The 25320-nt window shown below is 37.7% G+C and overlaps 1 protein-coding gene across 1 annotated transcript in view; it reads right to left on the bottom strand.

The window, feature by feature from the left end:
* Positions 1 to 329: 329 nt before the first annotated feature.
* The window catches only part of YES1 (YES proto-oncogene 1, Src family tyrosine kinase), a 52749-nt gene continuing 27758 nt past the window's right edge, over positions 330 to 25320 (bottom strand). Inside the window, exons 2-12 of the mRNA XM_075084779.1 lie at positions 18342 to 18614; positions 13905 to 14004; positions 12660 to 12758; positions 9533 to 9636; positions 9196 to 9345; positions 8845 to 9000; positions 8407 to 8586; positions 5924 to 6000; positions 5419 to 5572; positions 4710 to 4841; positions 330 to 3920 (exon numbers count right to left, since the gene is read on the bottom strand). Coding sequence (XP_074940880.1) covers positions 3712 to 3920; positions 4710 to 4841; positions 5419 to 5572; positions 5924 to 6000; positions 8407 to 8586; positions 8845 to 9000; positions 9196 to 9345; positions 9533 to 9636; positions 12660 to 12758; positions 13905 to 14004; positions 18342 to 18606 — 1626 coding nt within the window. The 5' untranslated portion in view covers positions 18607 to 18614 and the 3' untranslated portion in view covers positions 330 to 3711. The remainder of the gene's footprint in view (positions 3921 to 4709; positions 4842 to 5418; positions 5573 to 5923; positions 6001 to 8406; positions 8587 to 8844; positions 9001 to 9195; positions 9346 to 9532; positions 9637 to 12659; positions 12759 to 13904; positions 14005 to 18341; positions 18615 to 25320) is intronic.

Below are 25320 nucleotides of genomic sequence, written 5' to 3'. Positions count from 1 at the left end.
AGATGTGCTGCTGCGAAGGCACCTACACTTCTAGGCGTTTGCACAGATGAGCCCAAGCACCTGCTGCACGAGACAACAACTCTGGGATGAGTCGCAGTTCTGGACTTCAGCAATTATCCACCCAGGCCTGCTTATGGTGTCCAAATCAGTTATTCAAATTTAGTCCTAAATTCCTTAGCAAGGTGTGAGAATTTGAGTCTCCTGTTTGCAATGTACCGCTTAGCTTAAGTGATTGCTCCTGGGGTTTAAACCCTATGTGACTGCACAGCTCTACAGGAAGTCTTGTGTGTTGGAGGAAAGTTGGCACAAACACAAACAGCTACAGCACCTTCACAAAAAACTTAAAAACCGGAGACGTTTATTGGATCAAAATAAATAACAAAAGTGGGGGCTCATTAAGTTTAGTTATATTCATTTATATTCATTCCAGCTGTGGATAATGTGTTTCAGAATAAACAGTATTGTAGATGACTAGGGGTAAGATAGCATTCCGGCTTGTTTCTACCCATCAGGTAAGAGAATTTTTATTTATTTTTTTTTTAAGGAAAACAACCCCAAACCCAACAAAACCCCCAAAAAACTTTCCAAGGCTATTTTTCAGTGGTAAGAGCTACCCATAAGCCTAGTGAAATGACAATTCAGTGGTTGCAAGGATAAGAACAAATAAGGTTCTGTTCATACTGCTTTATGCTAAAAGAGGGATGTATTTTATCTAAATAGTAGGATTGTATACATTTTTATGTTTGGAAGTTTACTCAAAAATAGTATGAAAATATTAAGATACTACAGCTTGAAACAACACGACAAACGATCTGCAGGCCTAGCATGCAGAACAGGTATCACAAGGTTCTGATGGACAACAGGGAGAGTACAGATTACCAGAAATTACATGATCGTTCTCATTAAAAATAGCAAAACATTCATTACATTACAGGAAATACTAAAAATACAGTAAACTTTGTGGTTTGTAGGTTCTGTAAAAGAACGGGTTTAGTGCTGTATTGGTTATTATTGAAACTCAAACGGTACTAGCTCCTTAATCTACAGCAGCACTGTATATACATGTCAGGATTTGTGGTTTGAGCTGTACTGGTCATTGAAACAGGTAACATTCAGTGAAGGTGAGATAAAACATCAGCTATCACACGAACAAACGTATAAAATTCCCTGAAGAACTGCACAGAAGTCAACAGTGGCTGCTAATACCAGATAAAGCAAGAGAGAGGAAATGTGTTTGCCCTACAGCGTGGCAGCAAACGCCAGCTGAGAGTCTACGTTGGACTTGCTCTCACAAGAATTCCAAGTCTGTTTGTCTGTCCATCACGGGGGCTAGTTTTAAGTCTAGACAGAATCGTTTTAGCCTACTGCTGCCAAGGACTTCTGAATTGCTCTAGAAAACGTCTCCCTTTTCACAGCAATAATGCGCCGTGAACTCAGCATCGTGTATGAAAGTACATTAAAACAGTTTACAGAGGATAAAAATACACGCAAAACTCATGAAGGTTTTATTCCCCTCCTTTTCCCCTCAATATGAAGGCTACTCTGCTTTAGTCCCCCTCCCGCCTTCCCTCCCCCTCCTCAAATAAGCAGATGCAATCAAGGAGAAATTTATTTTGAACGAATTCTGCAAAACAGTTCAACAATGCCATACTTTATAAAAATACTTAGTTACATAATTAAACTTATTACTATTTATATAAAAAGTGTGAATGTGAATTTTAAACTCTGTTAGGGTAAGAACCACATCAAGGTCTTCAGGTGAAACAAATAAATTTTCATAAACATACAAACTCTTTTGGAGAAGTCTTATAATACACAACCATTTACAATGAACACGTTCATTAAGTTAGTGTTTTATTCCTTTACTATACAAGTGTTATTACAATGAACTGTTCCATTCAGTAATTAAAAATCCAAACAATGCCAGTGTAATTTTTGGCATTTTTTGTTATAACTATTAATACATAAACTCATATGATTGTGTTATTAATTTTAAAATATTTAGAAAAATTAAAATTTCATTGTATTTTTGGGTTTTTGATTATTTTTGTTTGTGGTTTTTTTCTTTTTCTTACATAAAGCCCTTTTAAAATTTGATAACCACAGATGTATAGGTGATAAGCGATGATGAGGGAAAATGAAAAATGATGGCACTGTTCTTACAAAGATCTGTTTGGTAGATGGATTCAATGAAGTGTAAACCCATGAAGAAGGTTAAGTTTAGTACCAGAACTATATTACCAGCTTTTCTGAAATTCATTCGTTGGATAGCTTTACAATGATAACATGAATTCCGACCTGGTAGCTAAGTAAGAGTTTAGTGTTTCAAAATTGAAGTACATAAGCTTGATCAGAAATTCAAGAACCTCATGCAAGTTGTTCAGTAAAAGACATGATGTTATTGCTTGATATGTCAGTAGCCAAAGAAAATAAATCTAGGTGTAGTGTCAGCTGGGCTGAATGCCAGCAAATTTCAACGTCACTATATTTGGACAATATTAAATATATTTTATCCCTTTAATTTTTAAACTTTCACATTTTCTTTTGTTTATTTTTAGTTAAATAATTCTGTAGGAAGGGCAGAAATGGGAAGAGCAACTACGTGTAAGTGTGTCTTAATAGTCAAGAAAAGCAAAAGTGCAATCAAATCCCTGAACTAGTGACAGCTAGCATTTGTGGCACCCACCCTCGTTAACACATGTAAGCCAAGTAACAACAGTACCAAACCTGTCTCTGAAAAAGGACTAAAAAGTGGCCATTTACCAGCTTCAGTCTTGCTTTCCTGGTGAGCTTTGTGCAGGTAGTCTTTCCATATGAAAGCTCACTGTTGGATTGGAGCTTAAAAGATTAAAGGCTTTCCACCCCTGATTGTATTACATAGCTTCAAGTTCAAATATCATCATACCTTATCAACACAATTTTATAAGATATCACCTCCTTTTCTGGTTACCTCCATTATTCTTAATTAGCTATGCAGAAAGAAAAAAAGAAAAAATCTCTCATGCTACTTTCCAGTTATATTAACGCAAGTATTAACACAGTGCATTACGCTCTCTAATTTCACTATCGAGGTCTACCATTTAGATCAAGTTTGTCATTCACTGTTCCAATTTCCCTTTTAACCTGCCTACCCTAATTAAGTCCATGCAAGAGGAAGCTTAAAAATCAAGACTATATATCAAATACAGTTGTACCACCTTTTTTTTGGGGGGGTGGGGGAGAGTGGGGGGCGTACACATGTAATTTTGAACACAGGGAGTTTTACAGAACTGGAATAGAATTGCTTGGTCCCACAAAGTTCTTCTGCTTTAAAAAACATCTTACCCCAAGATCACTAATTCCAGACAATTCCCTTTTCAGTAGAATGATTATCAAATGTTGGGAAAATAAAGGATTTGAAACATTGGTTTTTCTGCTATTGTTCACACCAACACTCATTTTTCTACCCCGCATTTTTGGTAAGCTTCCTTTGGACCCGGAAAATAAGTTGGGAAAGAGGAAAGAAAAAAAAACCAAAAACATGTCATTGGTAAATTAGATTATAACACTTTAAAAGTGGTTTTGTGCAACTGCATTATGAAATTCCAGTTTGCCATTAAGAGCATGCAAAGTAGCGAAGATTTTCTTTCCTTTGATTCCTTATAGATGTCAGGAATTCCTTGCAAGTCTTTTACATTTGGCAGATTTGTGCACGTTATATAGACTGGTGGCTTATAAATTGTCTCCAGGCTGGTACTGTGGTTCTGTAGCAGTAAAGTAGTCCTCCAAGAAAGACTGTATATATTCAAATGTTGGTCTCTCATCAGGGTCCTTCTTCCAACACAGTTTCATTAACTCATGGAGAGACTCTGGGCAGCCTTGTGGGCAAGGCATCCGATATCCACGCTCCACTTGTTCCAGCACTTCCCGATTCACCATCCCTAAAAGGAAAGCACGTTGCTCTGAATGACATTACGCAAAGGACAGCTTCCCAAAGTTTTTCAGGTGTCTCCTCAGCCGCAACGCACGTGAGTCGACCATAACGGAACCTTTAACGAACGCACTTTATAACGAAAGAATTTTTTACATTTTGCATTAAATACACTTTCTGAAAATTACTTCTTTACACTGGTAATTCCTCAATACCTGGTCCTCCTTCCATTTATATACTTTCTCATTTGTCTACTTTCCCACTCCCTTAGGCCTGTCCTTTCAAAAGGGAGACTCAAGCACAAATACCTTCTGCCTTGCCTTAGTTTCCATTCAAGGACCACTTCATTTGAAATCGGGCCAAGAAAAAGGCATTTTTTACCTAACAGAACTGCCTTACAAATTCCAGTCACGGCAAAATATCTGACAAATTATATTCCATATGTTTAGTTTCAAAAACTGGTCTGGCAGGTTCACTCTACCGGTGCTCACTGTAGCCTGAGAAAATGTCAAAAGTAGAAATTTCAGACAGGAAAACATAAGGATACCCACTGATCTGAAATGAACCATGAGTCACATTTGCAAATGCTATTATCTTAAAATACTTTAAAAAAATATATAATAGTTAATCTGTAAATAAAACAAAGTAGCTTTATGAACAAAGGAACTAGTGAAGCGTGACTAAGTTTTTGTTTCTGCTTGTCAGCTGCTGGCTCTGAATGAAGGCAAAAATACAAAAGGTAACTTCAGAAACACAGAACACAATAAAGAAAAGAAAAATTATTAAATTTTCCTCTTACCTGGATATGGCACTCTCCCCTTTGTTACCAGCTCTGTCAGTAAAATTCCAAATGACCACACGTCTGACTTGATTGTAAACCGACCGTACAATGCTGCTTCCGGAGCGGTCCATTTAATTGGAAATTTAGCTCCTACAAACATTGCAAAGACAGATACTCAGATCCCCCTTGCTTATGCATCACATGCTTACATTTTGAAATATTTTTAAAAGAATACTGCACTCAAAAAATTTTTACAGTTTGCTTTGTTGACAAAATTGGAGGTGGGTTAGTATTCTGCTATTTCAAACTGGAAAGCAGTTTCAAACTAGGGCAGCAACTACTGGCTGCGATTTTTGGAAACACTTAAGACATCTGGAATTCTTAATTAAGTATGTTTCAAAAAGTGGGATGATCTTCAGAATCTGATGAGCAACCTCTCTAGAATCTCACCTCTTTTCAAACTGTAGCAAAGTTGTACACAGAAAAAAGTAATTTAAAATATTTTTTGAAAAGATAAGCAAATAGCTAGATAATTTTGAACATTAAAATGTTTACTAAAATTACAGTTAGGCAAGGGAGACACCTAAACATAGCTGTGAAAGCACACTTACATGCATAATACTTATTCATGTGGACAGAATACACGGATACATTCTACTAAATGTAATTGTTCTAAGTAATTTGAAGGTAACTGGTCTTATTTATTCAGTAAGTGCATTGGTCTTACCTTGTCTTGCAGTGTACTCATTGTCCTCTATTAACCTTGCTAAACCAAAGTCTGCTATTTTACACACAAGATTGTCTCCCACAAGAATGTTAGCTGCCCGGAGATCCCTGTGGATGTAGTTCATTCTTTCAATGTAAGCCATGCCATCAGCAATCTTAAAAATAAAGTTTTATTAAAGATTATTTTTCATGACTATGTACATTTATCCCAAGCATTATGCTGTACCCCTTTATTTTAGCTCTATTTTCATTGTATAAGTGTAGGAAGTAGTGCATAGCAAGAGCTTGTGACAGCACTGATGAGAGTGTGTCTGGCTATACAGTATTTGCCAGCTGGGAACTGGACTGTTTCTTTTTGACAATTTACAAGCCTACAACAGAAGATGTAAGGCAGAACAGCTCACAATAGCCAGAGCATTTGATATTTACATTTAGTTGATATCTCATATAGTTTCAAATCTCTTCTCTAAGCACAAAATACAGTTTTCTTCGTTTATACAATGTACCTGAGCAGCCATGTCAACCAGCTGTGGGAGTTTTAAGTATTTCCCTTCTCCTTCTTTAAGGAAGTCTAGCAAGCTGCCTGTAAAAGATGACACATTTGGGGCGGGGGGGGAGGGGTGGGGGGGGTGGGGTGGGGGTGGGGGCGGGAAGGAAAAAACCCCAAACCATTAATTTGACCTGAAAACAAAAATGAGAATTTTTTTCCTAGACATTATGATTTATACATTCATCTTCCAAAACCTGTATTTGAAAACCTACCATTTAACAGAATACATGACTCAATGACTGTGCCTGTAGCTGACTCTGCCCTAATAACTAGTTAGTGCAAGTTTTATTCAAGTGTTTTAGAATCCATTTCAATAATCCAGATAACTGAACGCTAATAAAACAGACTGCCGCTTGATGACTGCATGGCAATATGTATTCTTCCCAATATTCCTGGTACTGATGCCCTTCTTAGTTGGACTTTTTCTTCCCACAGTGAGATTTATAATTTAAAAAACAAAAAACCTCCTATCCGTTACTTAAGTTTTTCTGCCAGCTCCAATTATATACTAGATAAGTTATTTTGAAATGGTGGCTTTTATTTTGCTGCTTTTTCTTCCTTACAGGGGAAAACAAAAGTATCTTCCATTCTTTATGATATATTATCTTCTCCCATTCACATAATGCAATCACGTCCAGAACATTACAACATAAGTAGTATTTGAAATCAGTTCCAAGGGCCTGCACTCCTTTTAAGACAAAATTTTACCATGCATGCAAAGATTTCTGTCTCTGACATAACAGCTTTCCCTATAGGTGTTATTATGCCATAAGGGTATAGGAACATGATCTCTTTCTTAAGGAACTGGTGAAGGCTGATAACTAATCAGTCTCATCACAATCAGAATTACAATGACAAAATCACAAGTTTGGTGATGGTGTGGGAAAAAAACCAACCTAAACCACTGAACTGCAGATCTTGCAGTAGATTCATGGCTGTAGCGCCTTGAATTGGATACCTCTGATGTGGCTTTAGTCACTTGCTGTATTTTTGCATTGAAAGTAAAAGCATGGCAGGCCAGACCCACACGGCTGCTAAGGTTTGTTGTGTGCATTTGGACGGACTTTTTCCCATCTTGGTTCATGAGCTCAGAGGGCCGAAGAGGAGCAAAAGATTTCACACTGACCTCCAGTAACCTGTCCACATTGGAAAAAATTTTGGGTACTGTGCAGCTCTTACCCACCTCTTTTCCTTGTAAAAAGGGAAAGAAAGAGAGGAGGAAAAAAAATTTGTTCTGCTAACTTTAAAGTATGCACCACCCAAGAGGTTTTATGTTTTTTGGTAAAAGTTTTTCAAATTAAAACAGAGGCTTCCAACGGCATTTTGAATCCATCACTTAGACAAACATGCAATTGCTTTTCCAATTCTTTACTTCTGCTTTTGCAACGTAACATCCCAGTTCTGGTTTAGTCTTTACTTTTTCCTAGGCAGAATGCTATAAATAATTTCTTTTTCCTGATTGCCTTGCCAAAACCTGATTTCTGAACAATGAAAACTGATTTGGCATGGCAGCTTTAAGATCTGACAGAGAGACTGTCTAGTGTTATTTAGGAACAACAAGAACACAGAAGGAACTTTTTATATTTTCTATTTCTTTCTAGCTTTTCAAACTTGTACAATGCTTAAAAACCCCACCTAAACAGGGGAAAAAAACCCCACATATTCGTGACACAGTACCCTATACAAGCAGCCACCCTTTTGGTCTTGTAACATTGTTTCTATTTCTTACCAGGATAGCAAAATTTCTGTCAGGTGAACAGAAGTCTGTATTTTCTAGAACTGGAATAATTTACTTGAAAATCTGCTGCTTCTTAACACTAATATGCTTATGATGTTTATTTCTACATTCAGTCTAAAACTCTAAATCTCTTTTTCAGAAGCAGAGGGATGGGAAAATAATATAGAGCAAGGGAAGAAGGATAAAAGACCAAAACCAAGGAGATAAAGGAGGGAGTTTGGAAAAAAAAACCTCAACCTTTTCCAAATTTACTACTACACCGCTAGAAAAGAAAAACTAAAAAAAAAAAAAACAAAACAACAAACCACAACAAAAAACCACAACCCCAAAACCCAACTGACTCTGTCACTGTGTGCACTATCTGCCTACAGGCAGGCACGTTCTCATAATAGCATTCCCAGCTCTACTATCCAATTTAAATGTAACAGGCAGTGCCCACTAAAAAATGAGGAGAAAAAACCCCAATCTTGTACTTGGAAGATTGGCAAGGGTGACACAGATGTGCAAAAAAATCATGCCTCCACTCACCATTTAAATCAGAACTGCTTCAAGTAGGTCAAGTGTTGCTCATTTTAATTTAATCAAAAATACCACTTATACTCTAGTCAGCTTAAACCTAACATTAATTAAGCATTTAATTTGTTGCTGCGGTCTTAAATAATATTTTAAATGTAGTATCTTCACACTCTCCTGTCACACACCTTTTGTCATGAATTCAGTGACGATGTAGATTGGTTCCTCAGAAACAACGGCATATAGCGGAACAAGTTTGTCATGTCGTAACTTCTTCATGATCTGAGCCTCCTGCAGGAAAGCTTCTGGCATCATTGTACCAGGTTTTAATGTCTTGATTGCTACTTTTGTGGTTCCATTCCACGTTCCTAGAAAAACAAATTGGATTTTATTCTCCCCTTTAATAGTAAAGAAATCTTCTGCTGAAACTGTTCTGCTGCTGCTTTGTTAGCTAACAGTATAATAATAAATTAGAACTGTATTGAATATTGTTTTTACCTGTGACTGTAACTGGTACTTTTTCTCTTCTTTATCCGATAGTCTTTTCAGGTACCAATACTGATTTACTTAAAACACTATTAAAACATTCACATGAACAACTGAAAGGTGTTGCATTAAGCTCTTACCCATCCATACTTCACCAAAACATCCTTGGCCCAACTTAACTTCCAGCCTCAAAGATTCTCTAGGAATTTCCCAGGCATCTTTCGCCAGTCCCTGTGTTTGCGGTTTCACAGTGGGACACACAGTTGTTAGCTTATGACACAGCCCATCGGCATGTTCTGGAAAATGGAAAAAGTAAGCTTTGTCATTAAACAGGGGTAAGACTAACAAAACTAACATCCTAATGTTGATAAAAAGAACGAGTTTGAAAAAAAAAATTTATAATTGTGAATTCAAAAAATAAGCTATATATACAATTTTTCTTCCTCATGATAGGCACAAGATAGCATTGGGACACTAGAACAAGGACTTACCTCTGTAGTGTTTCACCAACTTCTGTAGAGACTCAAATTGTGCTCTGGTTGTGATATAGTATCCACCATTGTCAAGTTTTCTGATTTTGTAGTGTTTCACATTATCTCCTCTGACCTCATCCCAGTCACGTATGGAAAGGGAGTAAGCACCTAGGAAACAAGTCATACTTGGTTCTTCACCAAAAACTTAAAACCATATTTAACATATCTCCCCAACTATCGTTATACACACACATGCATACATAAAATGTGACAGACATATAAACAGTCATTATGTCCACCTTGGAGGGGTGTGGGGGAGATGGGAGAGAGAAGAGATATACATAAATATCTATACCTTTAGTGGTTTCGCTCTCCCTTACTAAGAAAATACCACGCTGGTTCCCAGGATTTAAAAGTAGCCTTTCTGCATCTTTCCTGCCCATCTTACCAAAATACCACCTAGAAAACGTTAAAGGAAACACGTAAGTAAAAGCTTCTTATGCTTTGGTAATTATATAAATACAAGATTTAGAAATCTCAAGCACTGACTGGACTACTAATATCCTAAAGCAGTTACAGATCAACAAAAGTAATGACATCTGTATAATGAAAAGATTAATATGACTTGTTTCTATTGTTTGCAAAATACATGTAAAGAGGCCTCGATCTGCAAATACTGTGTTTTTCTGATGGTTTAACAACGGACGTCAACAGTAGTCATCATCTTCTAGTTAAGAAGTTCACAGGTCAAGCTGAATTAGATGACAATGAAATACTGTTAGTAGCACATTCAAAACACTGCAGCAGCCGAAAGTACCTTCTCTAAGAAATTTCAGCCAGATGTTAAAAACCAATATTTAATGCAAGTGGATGTGTATAAATATCATCAGATCACAGGCTCATTCAGGTTGGAAGGGGCCCTTGGGAGGTCTCTGGTCCAGCCTCCTGCTGCAAGCAGGGTCAGCTGTGAGATCAGACCTGGTTGTTTAGGATGTTCTCCACTCCAGCCTTGAAAACCTTGAAGGATGGACGCTACACAGCCAACCTGGGCAACCTGTGCCTCTGCCTGGCTGTCCTCGGAATAAAAAGGGTACTTCTTATATCCAGCTGGAACCTCCCCTGTTGCAACTTCTATTGCCTCCCGTCCTTCTGTACCTCAGTGGAGGGAGCACTTTTTTCTACCGATCATTTAGAAACAACCCTGTGGTAGGTGTCACTTGTCTCTGAGTAACGCCCCATCTTTGTCACATCGTTCTGATACAGAAAGTATGCAGACGTTTTAAAACGCCTGTGTTTTCTTCTTTCCTTAAGTTCTTTCACAAAAGAAATTTCTTTTTCTACGCTCCTGAAGTTGCTCACCCTGATGAACCCCCCTGCACACAGATCTGTCCTCAGCCAGTGATAATTTTAAGGTCCACCTCCCAGCGAATTCCCAGACTTTGGAATAACACTTATGTCTACCTATATTTTGTTTTGATTGTGTACCTCAGAAGTCACAAAATGATGCAAAGTGTAAATTTCAAACATTTTCATTTGGGACTGTCATAGCATCAAGCAAATCTGGCTTCATGAGTGTAATGGTTTTGTGGGTGAAAAGGGTAGGTAAGGAGTGATCATTTTGTTGGCCTGCGAACAGAATGGCCTGCGCAATCACTTGCACAGGAATTTGAAACTTATTCTTACTTTTTATTGTATTTGAAGTTTGACTGTTTAAGTAGATATGCATAGTAAGAATTGGCTACCAGAGTTACCTACACCTGAGACAATTTGAATGTAACCTATAATCTTACTGACGCAAACTTGAACCCTGGAAATTACTTCACATGAGAATGCCTCCTACCCAGACTACTATGACAATTTACAAACTCTACCATGACATGTTAGTTTATTTCATTACCTATAAAATAATAGTACTTGGGGGTTTTTGTTGTTTATTTTTTGTTGGTTTTTTATCTTTTTAATTTATTTTTATTTTTAAAATGAGCTTTAAACATTTATATTATGACATAATTCTAATGCCACATGGATAACATGGATCCTGTCACACAGAGTTTTTGATATAAATGCCTTCAGGCTTAGAAAAGAGCACTTAAAGAAAATCCTAGCAATCTGGGGCTGTGTATTGCTTTTGCACTTGCAGCTTCAATTGTGATCATAACAAAATCTACAGACACTATCAAAGCCCAGGACTAACGAACCAACTTTAAAGCAAATGAACTCTATTCCAAATGCTGTAGTTATATTTAATAAAATTAGCACCAGTTCTTTAAAAGAGTTTAAAAAAAAACCTTCCTCACTCATCACACCTCAGTCTTACCTCTAGGCATCACATAAACCTGTGACAAATCCCACCAGTCCATTTTGCCTCTCTTTAGAAGCAATGCTTTCTTTGCAGAAACATTGCATTCTTAGTTTGCAAAGGGCTATCATTTCCATTCTACCACTACTGCTGCTGTAATGACAAAATGCTTTTATTGCATAGTTAAAAAAAACCAAGACAAAACCCAACAAAAACCCAAACCTCAACTTTTTTTTCAAAGAATCTCAAGCCAATAATTTTTTAAGCAGCTGAAACTCAAGGGCATAAAATAACAGTGCGTCTTTGATGCAATCACTTTTCAATACCAAAGAGACTGGTGAGAGCAGCAGCAAGATGCTAAAGTCTCAGCTTGAGATTCAGGAAACATCTTGGAAATCGGGCACTTTTCCCAGAAGTGCAGTAGCAAAAAACAGAAGTGCCCAGATCATGCATCAGGGAATTGCTTATTGGCAGTACCATGCCTGTATATTGAAGCAAGGGCTGCGGAACTCTGTATTTCTAGTACCGCAAATACAATTAATCCGTTGGAACAAGCATCACCTGAAACTGTACCCCAACCCACAGTCCCCACAATAGTTTTATGTGATTCTGTAAGTGGTCTGGGATATTTGTAAATATATGTAGGAAGTACTGGTACTCAAAGCAATACAATTTTCCCAATTCATAGTAGTCTTAGTGTGCCTAACAATTCTGTCACCAAAAAAGTTGTTATAGATTAATAGATTAGCAATAACTATCCACACAAATGTTTTTTTAGAATGTAAGATTAGGTGCTACCAACGATATAGCTGATCCTGAATTAGCGTTTGGCAAAAATATGGATGAAAATCTAGAGTTGGTGGTATGTGAATTCTTTAACCAGAAAGCCTCCATTTTTGCTTTATGTGAAATTCCTATCTTAATTATCACATTCTCCATGCTTTTTGCTTTAGCCCTACATATAGCAAGCAGGCATAAAACATTTGCATGAGTGTCCACCTCACACTTAGTAATAATTATACCTTTGACATCATCCAAGTAGCACTGCTATGTTTTAATTAGTAGTATTATCCTACTTTACCCTTAAATGTTACATATACTGGATTAAAGGAATAGTATCACCACAGGGTACAAAGTATAGAATAGCTAAATAAGAACAGATTGACAGGATACAATGTCTTACTCTTCTGCTTGAATGGAGTCTGCAGGAGCTACATAATTGCTTGGGATGTAGCCCGTTTTTCCCGTAGCAATGGATCTGGCTTCCCACCAGTCTCCTTCCCTGCAATGAAACATCAGTCATCTTTTCCACATATAAACAATACATCATTCCCTAGCATCTACAACATCCTCACATATGAAAGGCAGGTTAAATTTAGGTAACGCATTATTTTCATTACAAAGGCAGCTAAAGGAGTTTGTGCTGCACATAAATATATTTTTCTTTTCATTGTAAAGCACCACGAGTGCCTTTTAGTTGTATTTTGCATTTTAAAGATTTGGGGTTTTTATTTGTGGTTTGGTTGAGGGTTTGTTTTTTTTTTAATGTAAAAGGAATTTATCAATATATGCAAAATGTGAACCTACAACAAAACGTTTTATGGCAGAGGTGTGCAAATAAACTTCCCAGTTCTGTAGCCTTCATCTGCCTCTCCAAGATCATTCTGCCTGTACGCTGACAGTGAGCAATAAAGGCAGCAGGAAGCCAGCTAATAAAATTAGAGAACTGGACGAATGAAAACTGCTACATGTATGAATTAGAACTATCACCGCAGCCAAGAACTGTGTGTGAAGAGATCTCCAAGGTGAACAAATTACTTCCTTTTCACTAGACTTCTAGAAATCAGGCTGTAATACTGTAACGCTGCTGCAATTGAACTAGAACATCAAACTACTCAAAGTATCTGAGCACAGATTTACCGTGGAGGCCAGCTAGACGCACTTCCACAGCGAGATGCCCCTGCCTACTGGCAGTGCACTTGCCTCTGACATTTGCAGTGCAGTGCTGCCAGCTGCACCCGCCTCCCCGTGAGGTATGGAAACCCACCAGAGAGAACCTGCAAGGTACAGGGCCTGGGATGGGACAGTACGTGTCTCCACCTCTGCTGCCCCGAAGGCGGTAGCTGTGCCTCGCTGGAGCAGGGAGCGGAAAGATGCCAACCAACCAGCTGAGGAAGAGAGGCTTGGGGCCTCCAGTCACTACAGTTCCACATCTGCATCCAAACCCTGACCTCAGCCTGAAGGTTATTGTCTTACCGGTGCCAGTATTTTAACCCCGTGCTTGTTGAACACTGCATGCATTCGGGGAGGGGGGGCATGGAAATCAATCTACTCTTCACTCAAATAGGATGCAGAGATTTCAAGAAGAGTTGAGGATTTATTTTTTCCCAACAACCACCAAGTGAAGTCTGTGAATGAGAACACTTACGTGTTATTTATTATCTGGAACCGTTCACCTTTCTTAAATGAAAGGTCATCTGTAGTTCTAGCTTCATAATCATATAAGGCCACAAATACAGTAACACCACCTTAGGAAAAAGAAAAAAATGCCATATAATATAGCAGTAACAATACTTGATTTAAGGACTTGCCTGTGAAACAACTCACCAATTTTGATTTGGAAGCATCTAAACACTCTGGGTTACATCTCATTTTGGAATCTGGATGAATAATCAGCTCATTTCTTAAGGGAGAGGAAAGCCTATAAACAGACACCCTAAAAATAAGCTTCCACACCACAAAAGACAGCTAGATACATCACTGGAAGTGCATTAATAATTAGAGCACTGATCTACAGAAACCTGCACAACACACCAGCAGTAAAAAAAGCTAGCTTCTTTATTAAGCTAGCCTCTTATTAAGAAATGCAATTCTAGAAGATCCTACACCACCAAAACTGTGAAACATCAGCCACTAATTTTTACACAAGTAGTTTCCTGTTGAACTTAGCTATAAATAAGCAATGTGTTCCCCAACTTTCTGAGGTTACACATCAAGATCTACTCAAGGAATTGAACCAGAAATAAAAGTATTCTGTTGGGGACAAAGACATTTCTCTGCTTTACGACTGATCATTTTTTTAATTCCATCATATCTCCCCACCAGTGAAGCAGACGCTTTCTGAAGACGATCCATAAATGTATTACTCTAGAGAACAAGATATGTGCAGGACGAGCAGCTGCACTCCTCCAACCCTAAGGAATTTGCTTCTCCATCCCACTTTCGGTATAGGGCACGTTGCTGAACATGTATGTCCCACAAACAGGATACATGTGTGAGAGATGGATGGTAGGGAGGCTCCTATACTTAGGTTAGGAAAACTTTTTTCTGTACTTAAAAGAACTAATCTATAAAACTTGGCTAAAAGAGAAAGAGGGAAAGGAGAACAGGCTACATGAAATGTACAAGCTACAAGCAAAAATAAATAACTATGCAGTTAAAACAGAAAACTGCAGACGGGCAATTCAGAAAGACTTTATAAGCTCTAGAAAAACTGTTTCACAGTCTAATGCACATTTAAGAAGCCTAATGATAGCCAAAGAAGTAATTTATTTTTAAATGTGTAATACTACATCTCTAACATGCACATATATGTGCCAGGATATACATGGAAGACCACTAACGGAAACAGGTTGCATCTAATTTTAGATCTTACAATTACCATGACAGTGATCTGAAAGGAAGAATACATAACACAGCGGGTATTGTCTATATCTAATATTCTTTTGCAGTGTACACTTTCTGATGCAAGAGCTCCTAATCACTTAAATATTTTCATTTGATTTAGAGTCTTCCTGTGATTACAGTCTCTCAGCAGGCCTCAGCTGGAAATGAATTTATAGTTCCTCTAGGAAAAACAGAACAAAAAATCCCCACAGGAGGTTAGAGTAATTGAGGTTTTTTTTTTTTTTTTGAAGTGTGATTTATGAACTGAAAATGAATTAGAATATTCCCTAGAAGTTCCTAATCTAAGTTAAAAATCAACACAGTTCTACCAATTTTAGCCTGCGTTACTATGTTACTGCATTATTTTGATGACACAAACCGCTACACGGAGAAAGAAAATTGTGGGGATACATACTATATTCACACAAACAGAAACCAAATGTTATGGAAACAAACCATCCCCACAGAGTTTTCAGCAGATGAAGAAAATCAATATCCTCAAGTAACAATATCACAAAAGTTTTTAACTGCATATAAAGAAACTGGGAGACTCCAAGAACTTTGAAACAAACTGTACAACATCTAGAGAGATACTAACATGGAAACAAGAGAGATTAATTCCTCTAGACAGTGTAGCACTAGCCAAAGTAGTGGATTCAAATGTAAACTGTGCAATATCAAAATTATTAGTAATCATGAAATTTTGTGTACTCTATTTTTAAAGAAAGGATTGGAAAAGCTAACATATAATCCCTGGAAAGTTTTTATTTCAATACTTTAGCTACCATAAAACCTCATTTTAGTCTCACAAGGGTTATTTCATAGCAAAGAATAATAAAATACTTAAGAACAGCATCCGCACAGAATGTTTTAAATAAACAGATATCACAATTGATTTTTGAAGTCTCTTGCAGCTGTTTTCTTTGTGAATCACTGCAAGATGATCTAGTTTAGCTGTTCAAGCTATCTGAGGTCATAACATTTCCCTTAAAGGTTATCCTTTCATTAGGTCAGCATTTCTATCTCTAATCTAGGACTGGTTTACTTTCCTGTTCAGCATGAGGATTACGGAGCACTAGTGCTTACACAGCTTCAAGGAAGACAAGAACAGCGGCCCATTTTTCTGTTTTGATTTTCAGTAATGTTCTGGGAATTCTAAGCATCTGGTGACTGAGAATGTGTAATACAGAAGCAGTGTGGCTAACTCAGATTTATTCTCCTTTTCTGCTCTAGAGGAGTAAAGGACGGCTCAACTGTTTTCAGCCTCACTATAGGCCACAACGACAACCATATCATCCTCTTGTCAGACATCACTGATGGACTGGATAAGTACTACTGACACTTATGTCCTGTTTGACAAGCCCATCTATTCTGCTCTCCTGCGATACAAAGGGCCACAGAATGTGATCCAGTGTTTTATTCATCACAAATACAAAAAGCTTACAGCCAGATGAAGCTTGTCATCTTACTTGTTCACAAAAACAGCCAATTTGATTGATCTAAAAATCAGTACTGAATGTACCAAACAATTGCTGGCGCATTTTATTTATTTATTTACAAAGTGCATGTGTTTGCAGATAGGCTGGTTTTACAAAATGAGGAGAAATAACTACATACGCAATATCATTTTACCTGATCACAAAATGATGGGAGCGTTCACCCAAATAAGCCTGCCTGCTGGTAACTGAACTCACACTCATAAGATATTAGACTATCTTTTAATGAAAAATCTCTTCTGTTGACTCTGGTCCAACATATAACATGCTTAACTACCAGCAGGAACAGGGACAGGCAAGTGACCCTTCTGGTCTCTGCAGCAAAGTATTTGTGGTACCTGGCGGGGGGCTACGTCCTTCATGTCTGGTAATACCCAGGAGTGCCTCCATGCACTGCTGGAGAATCCCATGTGAACAAAGAACCAGATCTAATAAGAAGAAATACACAGAGGTTCTCGGAGGAGATAAGCAAGATCAGCTTTCCTCAGTGGAGCCAGCGGATAAAAAGAAACACTGCCCTTGTTTCATTTCTGCATATGTTCATCCAAAATGAGGATTCAGAGCTGACTCAAAAATTTTGAGACAGGATAGACGTTAATTTTAATTATTTGGTTTTTAATGAATTTCCCAAAAGGAAATATGAGGTAATCGTTACCTGACCAATTCATATTTGGTTTCCTGAATTGCTTAATGTCAAGGTCACAGTGGGTTTTCATGGATCTCAAATTTCCTGTGTTTAGAAGATTTTAAATGACACTATAATGGCATTTAAGCACTGTACTTGTGCCAACATTAGAGGTTTGTGGGAAAACTAGAAATAGGCTAATAAGGAATTATTTACTGTGTTTTTGAAGTGTCTGTGCAAAGTTTATTCTAGAATAAATTATTCTTTCCTCTCTCTGAAAAAAAGAATAAGTTACAGCTCAAAAATACCCAGCAAAACTACTGAAATCAGCCATGTGCACAAAATCGATATTTTTTGCAATGAAGTTTTAAGATTTTTGATATAAAGGTGGTTTTAAAACATCAAATGCGCGTGTTGCTTTAAAATGTTCTATCTTCAGAGGCTTTACATCTCAGCCCGGAAAGTCTCTGCACCTGGTAAATTCTGTTTTTACATTTTCAACTTTGGTTTTAATATGACCACCAACAATGAGAATTCTGCTCAATATGTTCATATAGTAAAGCACACAGAATATACTGCATATCCTGTTTAGCTTTATAAATGAACAGATTCAATGTTGCATTAATAAGTAACTTACAGCTAATCAAATAAGTCTGAAGAATCAGTTTAAAATACTAATTTCCTGAACTTGAAGTTTTTCGTTTTGCACCTCTCTCCAAAAGTTTAAAGCCATTATCACATGTGCATCTATCTCCAACAGTTTAGAACTTAACACAATTTTATCAACTATCGCCATTACTGCCTTTAGTAAGCCTTAAATCTCTCTGTGTTGTGATCGTAACCCAGCCCCCAAAAACAAGAGCCAAAACACCGAAGCCCCAGTCACTAGTGAGTATAAGCTGAATTATTATCTGAGCAGTAAGGATACTGAAAATCAGAGAAGTCCCTAACATGCAATTTATTTTAAATTTGTAATTTATTTCTGTGTGGCAAGGGTATTTTTTTTAATATGACTGTCAGCTTTAATAATAATAATAACAACAACCACAACAACAGCACTGTTTTATGTAACACTCACCTGTTAAAGTACTAGGATATGGACTTGGCACAACTGAAAATGAAGATGATGCTCCCCCAAAGGGTGTCATTCCTGAGGGCCCTCCAAAAGGAGTCATGGAATGACTATTAAAATTAACTGCTGATCCCTTTACTGACGGCGACTGTGTTGCTTGGCTGGAGTCTGATCCATAATGGCTGACATGGGAAATAACAGGTTCTGGAGTATTATCAGGTCTGTATTTCATGGCTGGACCTTTATCTTCTTTGCTTTTAATGCACCCCATGGCTGCTTCTGTGAGAATGAGAGGGGAAAAAAAGAGTTCATCTCCATGTTGTGTCTTTTGATAGTTCACACAGAAGATTCCCCACAGGTCACCAAAAATGCTGGTTTATTACTGTTTAAGGAAACCAAAACAACCCCCAGCATTTGCTACCACATGCAGACTTCAAACTCTGACGAAAAGGTGTTCTGGAAAAAAAAAAAATCTAAGCCATTCCCAGACTATAGGAGACCTAATTATTTTCCCTTACAACATCGCATACTAACAACACATTTGGATTATTCTTCATCCCTGTTCCTTTGTGGCCTGTAAACGGTAAAGAAGAAAAAAAAAAGGGGGGGGGGGGAGGGGGGGAAGAGAGAATTGGGCAAAAGATGAAGAAAAAGACACCAAAGACTTCTATAGCAGGGTGGAAGGGTAAACAGATGTGACAAACCTAGAGTCAATTACACAAAGCAAATCCAAAGCAATTATATGAAGAGAATGAGTGGGATATTTCCGCTTGCTTTCTTAAGCACCTGTGCAGTAAGGTCCTGACCTGCTGGTGGTATTACAGCTAATCTTTAAAGATGTAGAGAGGTCTTCATCCATTGCCAGCCCCCCAAATACAGCTCACAAACAAACCTGGGATATTCACGGCCACAGGATAGGGTTAAGCTCTAGAGTCTAACTAGAATTAGAAAAAAATTTAGAAGGGTAATTACAACATCCACAGTAGCTTAGAAACCGAACTGCACCCAGACAGGTGGCAATTTATAGCTCTGATGGCCCAAGACTGCCACCAACTCCCACTAAAGGCAGACTGTGGCACAGCTGTTTACCAGGGGACACCTATTACCTGCTGATGGAGGTAATCAGAGAGGAGACATGTCACCAGTGATTAAAATGACTGCGTCTTAAGAAGTCACCACCTGCCATTTATCAGGTGGTGACAACTGATAACAGGCATTTTCTGGCTTATCCCAGCTGAGAAACAAATCAGGAAGAAAACGGGAGCCTCTACTAAATGTAGCACTTGTCTGGCATGACAATTCCTGTATTCTGGGTGTGCGTGTGTTAAAAAGCTACTTTAACTTCAAAAGTAAAAATCTCCACAAAAATAGGAAATAAGCTGCTTCACATTTTCTAATGAATCAGTTAAAAATGAACAGCAGCAGTCTGAAAGTATTAAAAATAGGTCTTTTGATAACTACAACAGTTCCATGGACAGTGTTTCCCATTGTGTGTCTAACTCTTTTTTACTTTTCAATTCTGTCTTACCTTGTTAACTATTAGACACAGAAATAAGGAACAAAGTAAATCTTACTAATCAAATACTGCCTTATTATAGTCACACTGAGAAAAACTAATTCCCTCTGTATAACTAAGCATTACAATATTAAAGACACTGTAATTTCCTCAAGAACCGTGAATCAAAGTTCCTGGAAAGAAGGCCCATAGCTTGTGAAACACCGTATAAAATTTACTGCTCATAAAAATTTAAGAAAATTCACCCTGTCAATTCCACCCCTAATGCTATCATGTCATACAATTACTGCTGCAGAAACAAGCAGCGACAAAGCCAAATAACTGCATTTTTACAAATCTCATCTAAGAATTTTACACAGAATAATAAATCATCACAAAAGCACACCTCATCCTTTTTCCTACTTCTGATATTATCGCCAACTTATTGATTGTCCACAAGTGTTAATAGAGCAAGACTCAAATACATGCATGAAGAATGTGTCTAAATACCTTACAAAAGATACCTTCCGATCAACAGTAGAAAAGCCAGTTATTAATTCACGATACAAATCAAAGTCCAATCACATCCTTTTAATTCTTCTACCACTGCAAACAGACACTGTAACTTGCACCACTTTTTTTGGGCCATGTGGCTGCCTATTGTGACTTCTTGCCTTACCCTCAGGCCTATTTCTTTGATTCTCTTTAAAAAACTGCAGTCAAAGTTTTCTGTTAGCACTGAATAATAGTGCAATCACCTTTGCAAAAATATCTTTGCTAATAAGCACTGATTCCCTGCCTTTGGTTGAAAGTTAAGCATCATACACAGTTCAGAAGTCCAGCACATTACTTAAGTGAATAAAGTAGTCCAAAGAAGAAAGGTACCAACATTGGTATGATCAAGCGTAAATATTTTCCTCTGTTACTTCTGGGATTTGGTTAACTTGTAACAGGCTGATAAGACTTCAAGACTGAAAAAAAAAGTCAGAAGCCAATTTACCAATTCTAGTAAAACTGCTAGATTCTGCCCATGGTGTTGCTGGTTTGACCAAATGGCTGGTGACAAGGCTACCCTGTATCACCTGCTCACGCACTTATACTGTGGTTAGCAGCAAGAAGTTACCATTGGTATAATTGAGTCTGCAAAGAAAAGCCCTTACTGAAGACTTGTATTTATTCTAGAGACAGCCTCTCCCTGCTTCTCCCCTCCCCACCTACTTCACTGTTAAGGTAATCTTCTTTTGGGGGTTAAAGAGATTAACAACAGAGATTCAATCAGCACTTCAAAGCGAAAGACATTCAGAAATAAACAGACAAAAATTTAAAAGCTCTGCTTTTATAACTGCATACCCAGAAAACAAAATTAAGGAAGCAAATTCCTTAGCTTTTAAAAATCAAAAACATAGGTGGAACTTACTATAAAATATTGTGCATGTATTTATGAGAAGAAATTACAGGAACGAGGGGAGAGAAAATAACATAAGCCAAGAGTGAGTAGTAAGGAAGAGAAAAATGATGTCCCACACTACGGGGAAAAAACCCCAATGACTTATTACTCTTTATTCTTGTAATAAGTTACTGGATAAAGAAAAAAAAATCCCTAAGCAGCTGGTATGCAATGTTGGATTTGTTTATTCTGGTACTGTATTTGTTATTAAAAATGTATGTGACTGGAATAACTTACAACTGTTTTCATCACCCTTTGTCTGACCAGCAACAAAACCTTAAGGAATACATTTCTGTCACAAAATTCACGGTGCTCTTTCTGAAGCACTGAACTCTTTTTAGAAAGAGATACAGATGATAAGTTCCTTTTTGCTCTGTAGAAGTCCACCTATTCAAAGAAATGCTGACCCAGGGTATGTTATTCACAAACCACTAATCCATTCCTATTAGTTAAATCATTTTAGATCAGACCGGTGTCTGAAGCAAACTACTCTAGTATCTTCAGCAGCCTGTCTTTCTTTGAAACAAATACTCTCCTCTTGGTTGTCATCAGCATGCCCACACATTTGGTGGGTTGGTTAGGAGTCAGGTCTGTCAGGAGACCATGTTTGGAAAGGTATCGACTAAAAGCACTGATGCTTTGTTCTGCTTTCTAGATGAAACCAATCCTGTGTTAGAATGTTTTCAGGAAGAAATGGAAGCTAAAATGATTACTGGAAGGACTGCTGAAGGTTAGCAGGGTGCCTGCAAAAATCAATAGAAGAATGAGCGTACTCCAGGAAGTAGTCATCAAATGATATTTCAGTGACATCTAATTTGACTTGGGATTTTTGGAGAATCATACAAAAGGCAAAAGTTCATTGTGGTTTAATACTCTACAAACACCTCAGAATGACAGAGGACCCTTAATAACCGCTCTGCCAAACAAGAGAGCTCCAAGAAAGTCAATACTGCCTTCGTATCTTCCCAACTCCGTTTCATAACAGTGCCAGATCACGAGGAAAGCTTTGTTCAACAACAGTTGAAAGGTGTGGAAAAAGAGTTCTTCCTTAAGAGACTTCATATTCTAGGATACTGACAACATGTTCCCTCAGGGAGTCTGCAGCCTTGTCCGCCCACCCCAGAGAGGCGGGTGTCACAACGGAACCACTTATTCATCCCATGTGTCTTTGCTCCTTCCAGTCGATAGTTACAGAAGTTATCTACTCGTTGTTCCTTGAGTCACAGGATTCTTGGGTATGTTTCAAGAAAGGTCTCCTACTGGTGTGAAGGAAGATGCTAGAGCTTTCTTTGAAAGAGGTGATTTTAACACATCAGGTGAATAAACTGACAATCTGTTACAGCTATCTGCCTCAAAGCAAAGCAGTCTGCAGATGCCTCTAAACTCCAAACTAATTCCCCCGCCCACTCTACTCATCAGCACCAAGATTTTGAGGGCCAGAGATTAGCCTCTGAAATGCCAAAGACCAAAAGCCAGGAAAGCCTCATGTTTGTTTCACTTGCTGTCACTGATTTGATAACAAAAACCACGAAAAAACGAGGAGTTTCCTCTTGGGGCCAACTGGAGTTATTCTTCTGATCTCTCACTTGTTACAATTCAGCACTTCCTAAATGCCTTCTGGAGACTTCAGCATGACGTAAGGCTGTGAAGGACAGCCGCATGGAGCCATTCTGACATGCTGCAAAGGGCAAGACACTCTAGGGAGTTGTTCTCTTTTCAACCTCTAGACTAAACCGTGTACTATACCTGTACAAGAACTAATGCAAGAGGTAAGGCAAAACAAAAATCACTATGGGGAAGGGTGGACTGCAACATTTCTTTTTCCCATTCCTTTTGATTACTGAAGTTGTTCATACAGCCAAAAAGATCACACAAGTAATTTTTCACAATGAAGATACAAGTTAGAAGAGCAAGCAAGTCAAATCTCTTTCCAGAAGGATAAAGCAAGACTGCAAATATCCTCCTGCCTTAAAACAAACAAACAAAACCCCACCCCAAACCAAAAACAACCACCCCATGCTACCTAACATAAAAAAAAGAATTGAGGTTCACAAAATGCTACTGAAAAGACAAAAAATTCTAGTGAATATTTCCACTTCTACTCCATCTTCACAGTGTTAGAAAAAAATTGTTTCTGTTCAGAAAAGAAGCACCTTCATTTCTCAAAAGTAAAACAAATGTCTTACAAAAAGATCCTCTTAACTTTCAACTAAAGCAATGATTTAAAGTTATTAAAATTTCATGCAATGATGAAGACAGGATATTCTGCAGAAAGTTCACTAATGGATCCATTAGCCGACAGCTGACTGTTTGCTCAAACATGTGCAGAGCTGACTCCATATGTCACTGGAGACATGCAACTTATACTGGCTTTTCATATACTAGGCAAACAACAGAGCATCCGCCAAACAGGTGGTTTCAGCTGGTGGTATCGAAAACTCATTTATTAGAAGTGACATAGACTGAAAGGAACAAAGACAACCAGAAAAGAGGCTAAAAACCCCTTTGGCCAATATTGTAACATCCAACTAATTCACTTCACCTTTCAGAGGTCACTGCTTTGGTATGAAAATATGAGCGAGCTGCTTTTTTTGTCTACAAAGCAATCCACCATGTTTGTAAAGGAAAATACACTGAAGAACACGTGTGTTCTTTGCAAAGTATAAGTGATTTTTCAAAATTATGCCATTTTTATCATGTGATATAATTTATATTTTTACAAGCTGTCAAATTGCAACGTTTGCTTATTTTACTATGAAAAACCCATGGCATTTCAAAGAATGATGTTCTACTGGATTCAGTTTTATAATTAGCAATAACATTAGCATAACGAGACCTTAGACAGTCTGTATCATTATGCATTTAAAGTGCAACTGACATGACCTTGTAATTAATGATCTAATAAGGACCAAAAAGTGAAGATAAAGGAAGACGCATTAAAAAAAAAAAAAAAAAGACACTGAAGCAAGGATTTAGGTTACTAGAATTTCAATGTTTACCACATATCTACGTGCAGTTCCATCCAGACAAATAACTCTAAAACAGCACTACTAGACTTTAGGTTGCCCATACACTAAAAAGTAAAGAAACAAAGAAACATTGTCTTCATTACTGACTAACGCAATCTGAAATTTTTGATCCTAATGTTTCTAAAGACGAAATCCTGCGTTCAACATGACCATACAAACATATTCAAGGAAAAATTCTGCATCTGCTGTGGTAATGCTTTTCATAGCATTTCCATAGATTTCATAGAAGCAGAACAAATCCCAGCTTGTTTGCTAATAAAGCTACAGCTAGCAAAACCAGTGTAGCAAACAGAGGATGCTGCACAGAGAGAGAAAACAATTAGCATAAAATTGCTTATCCAGTTGGACATTTTGTATTTCAGAGTTAAAAGCTCTTTGAAATGCTACATATTTCTGTTCTAGCTCATGCTTTTTAAAGAAATCAGACTTTAAATTTGCATTAAATTAATGATTGAGACTGATCCTTCTACTGGAGGAACTAGTTACCTGGCTGACAAGATCACTACAATGACTGTGCTCTGAGGGAATACCAGATCTCAAAACACTACCTGGAAAATTTTGATAATCAGGAATTGTGTAAAAAAGAATCAGGTGTCTCAAACTTTCATATCATTCCATGATTTCTTGACCCTTTTTTTGGAATGGAAGGCATGAAGTTTGATGGAAGTGGGCTTCGTCTGAGGTTTGAATGACTTAGACATGGGAGACTTGCTCAGATGTATCAGCCTTTGGGCACAATATCTATGAAGGAGACTGAGGAATTCCAATCCTCCAGTTTGAATGGTCTCAGACAAAGGCTTCTCTCCTGAAGAAATATCTACTGTCTTTGTTGGAACTAACAGGTAGGAGACAGCTGCCCCAGCAGGCCGTACAACCCTCATCCCAATGCACACCAGGCCCCACCATGCAACTGCAAGGTCCCACTGGATGCCAGGTTACAAAGTTGAAGGAAAAATTAATTACTGCAACAATAAGTTCTAATAAATAATGTGGAATGAAGGATTATCAGTGAGG

Source organism: Phalacrocorax aristotelis, chromosome 2, assembly GCF_949628215.1.
Source record: "Phalacrocorax aristotelis chromosome 2, bGulAri2.1, whole genome shotgun sequence".
NCBI classification, from domain to species: Eukaryota; Metazoa; Chordata; class Aves; order Suliformes; family Phalacrocoracidae; genus Phalacrocorax; species Phalacrocorax aristotelis.
The sequence above is the reverse complement of the archived record's forward strand: the minus strand, read 5'-3'. Positions and strand labels throughout refer to the sequence as shown.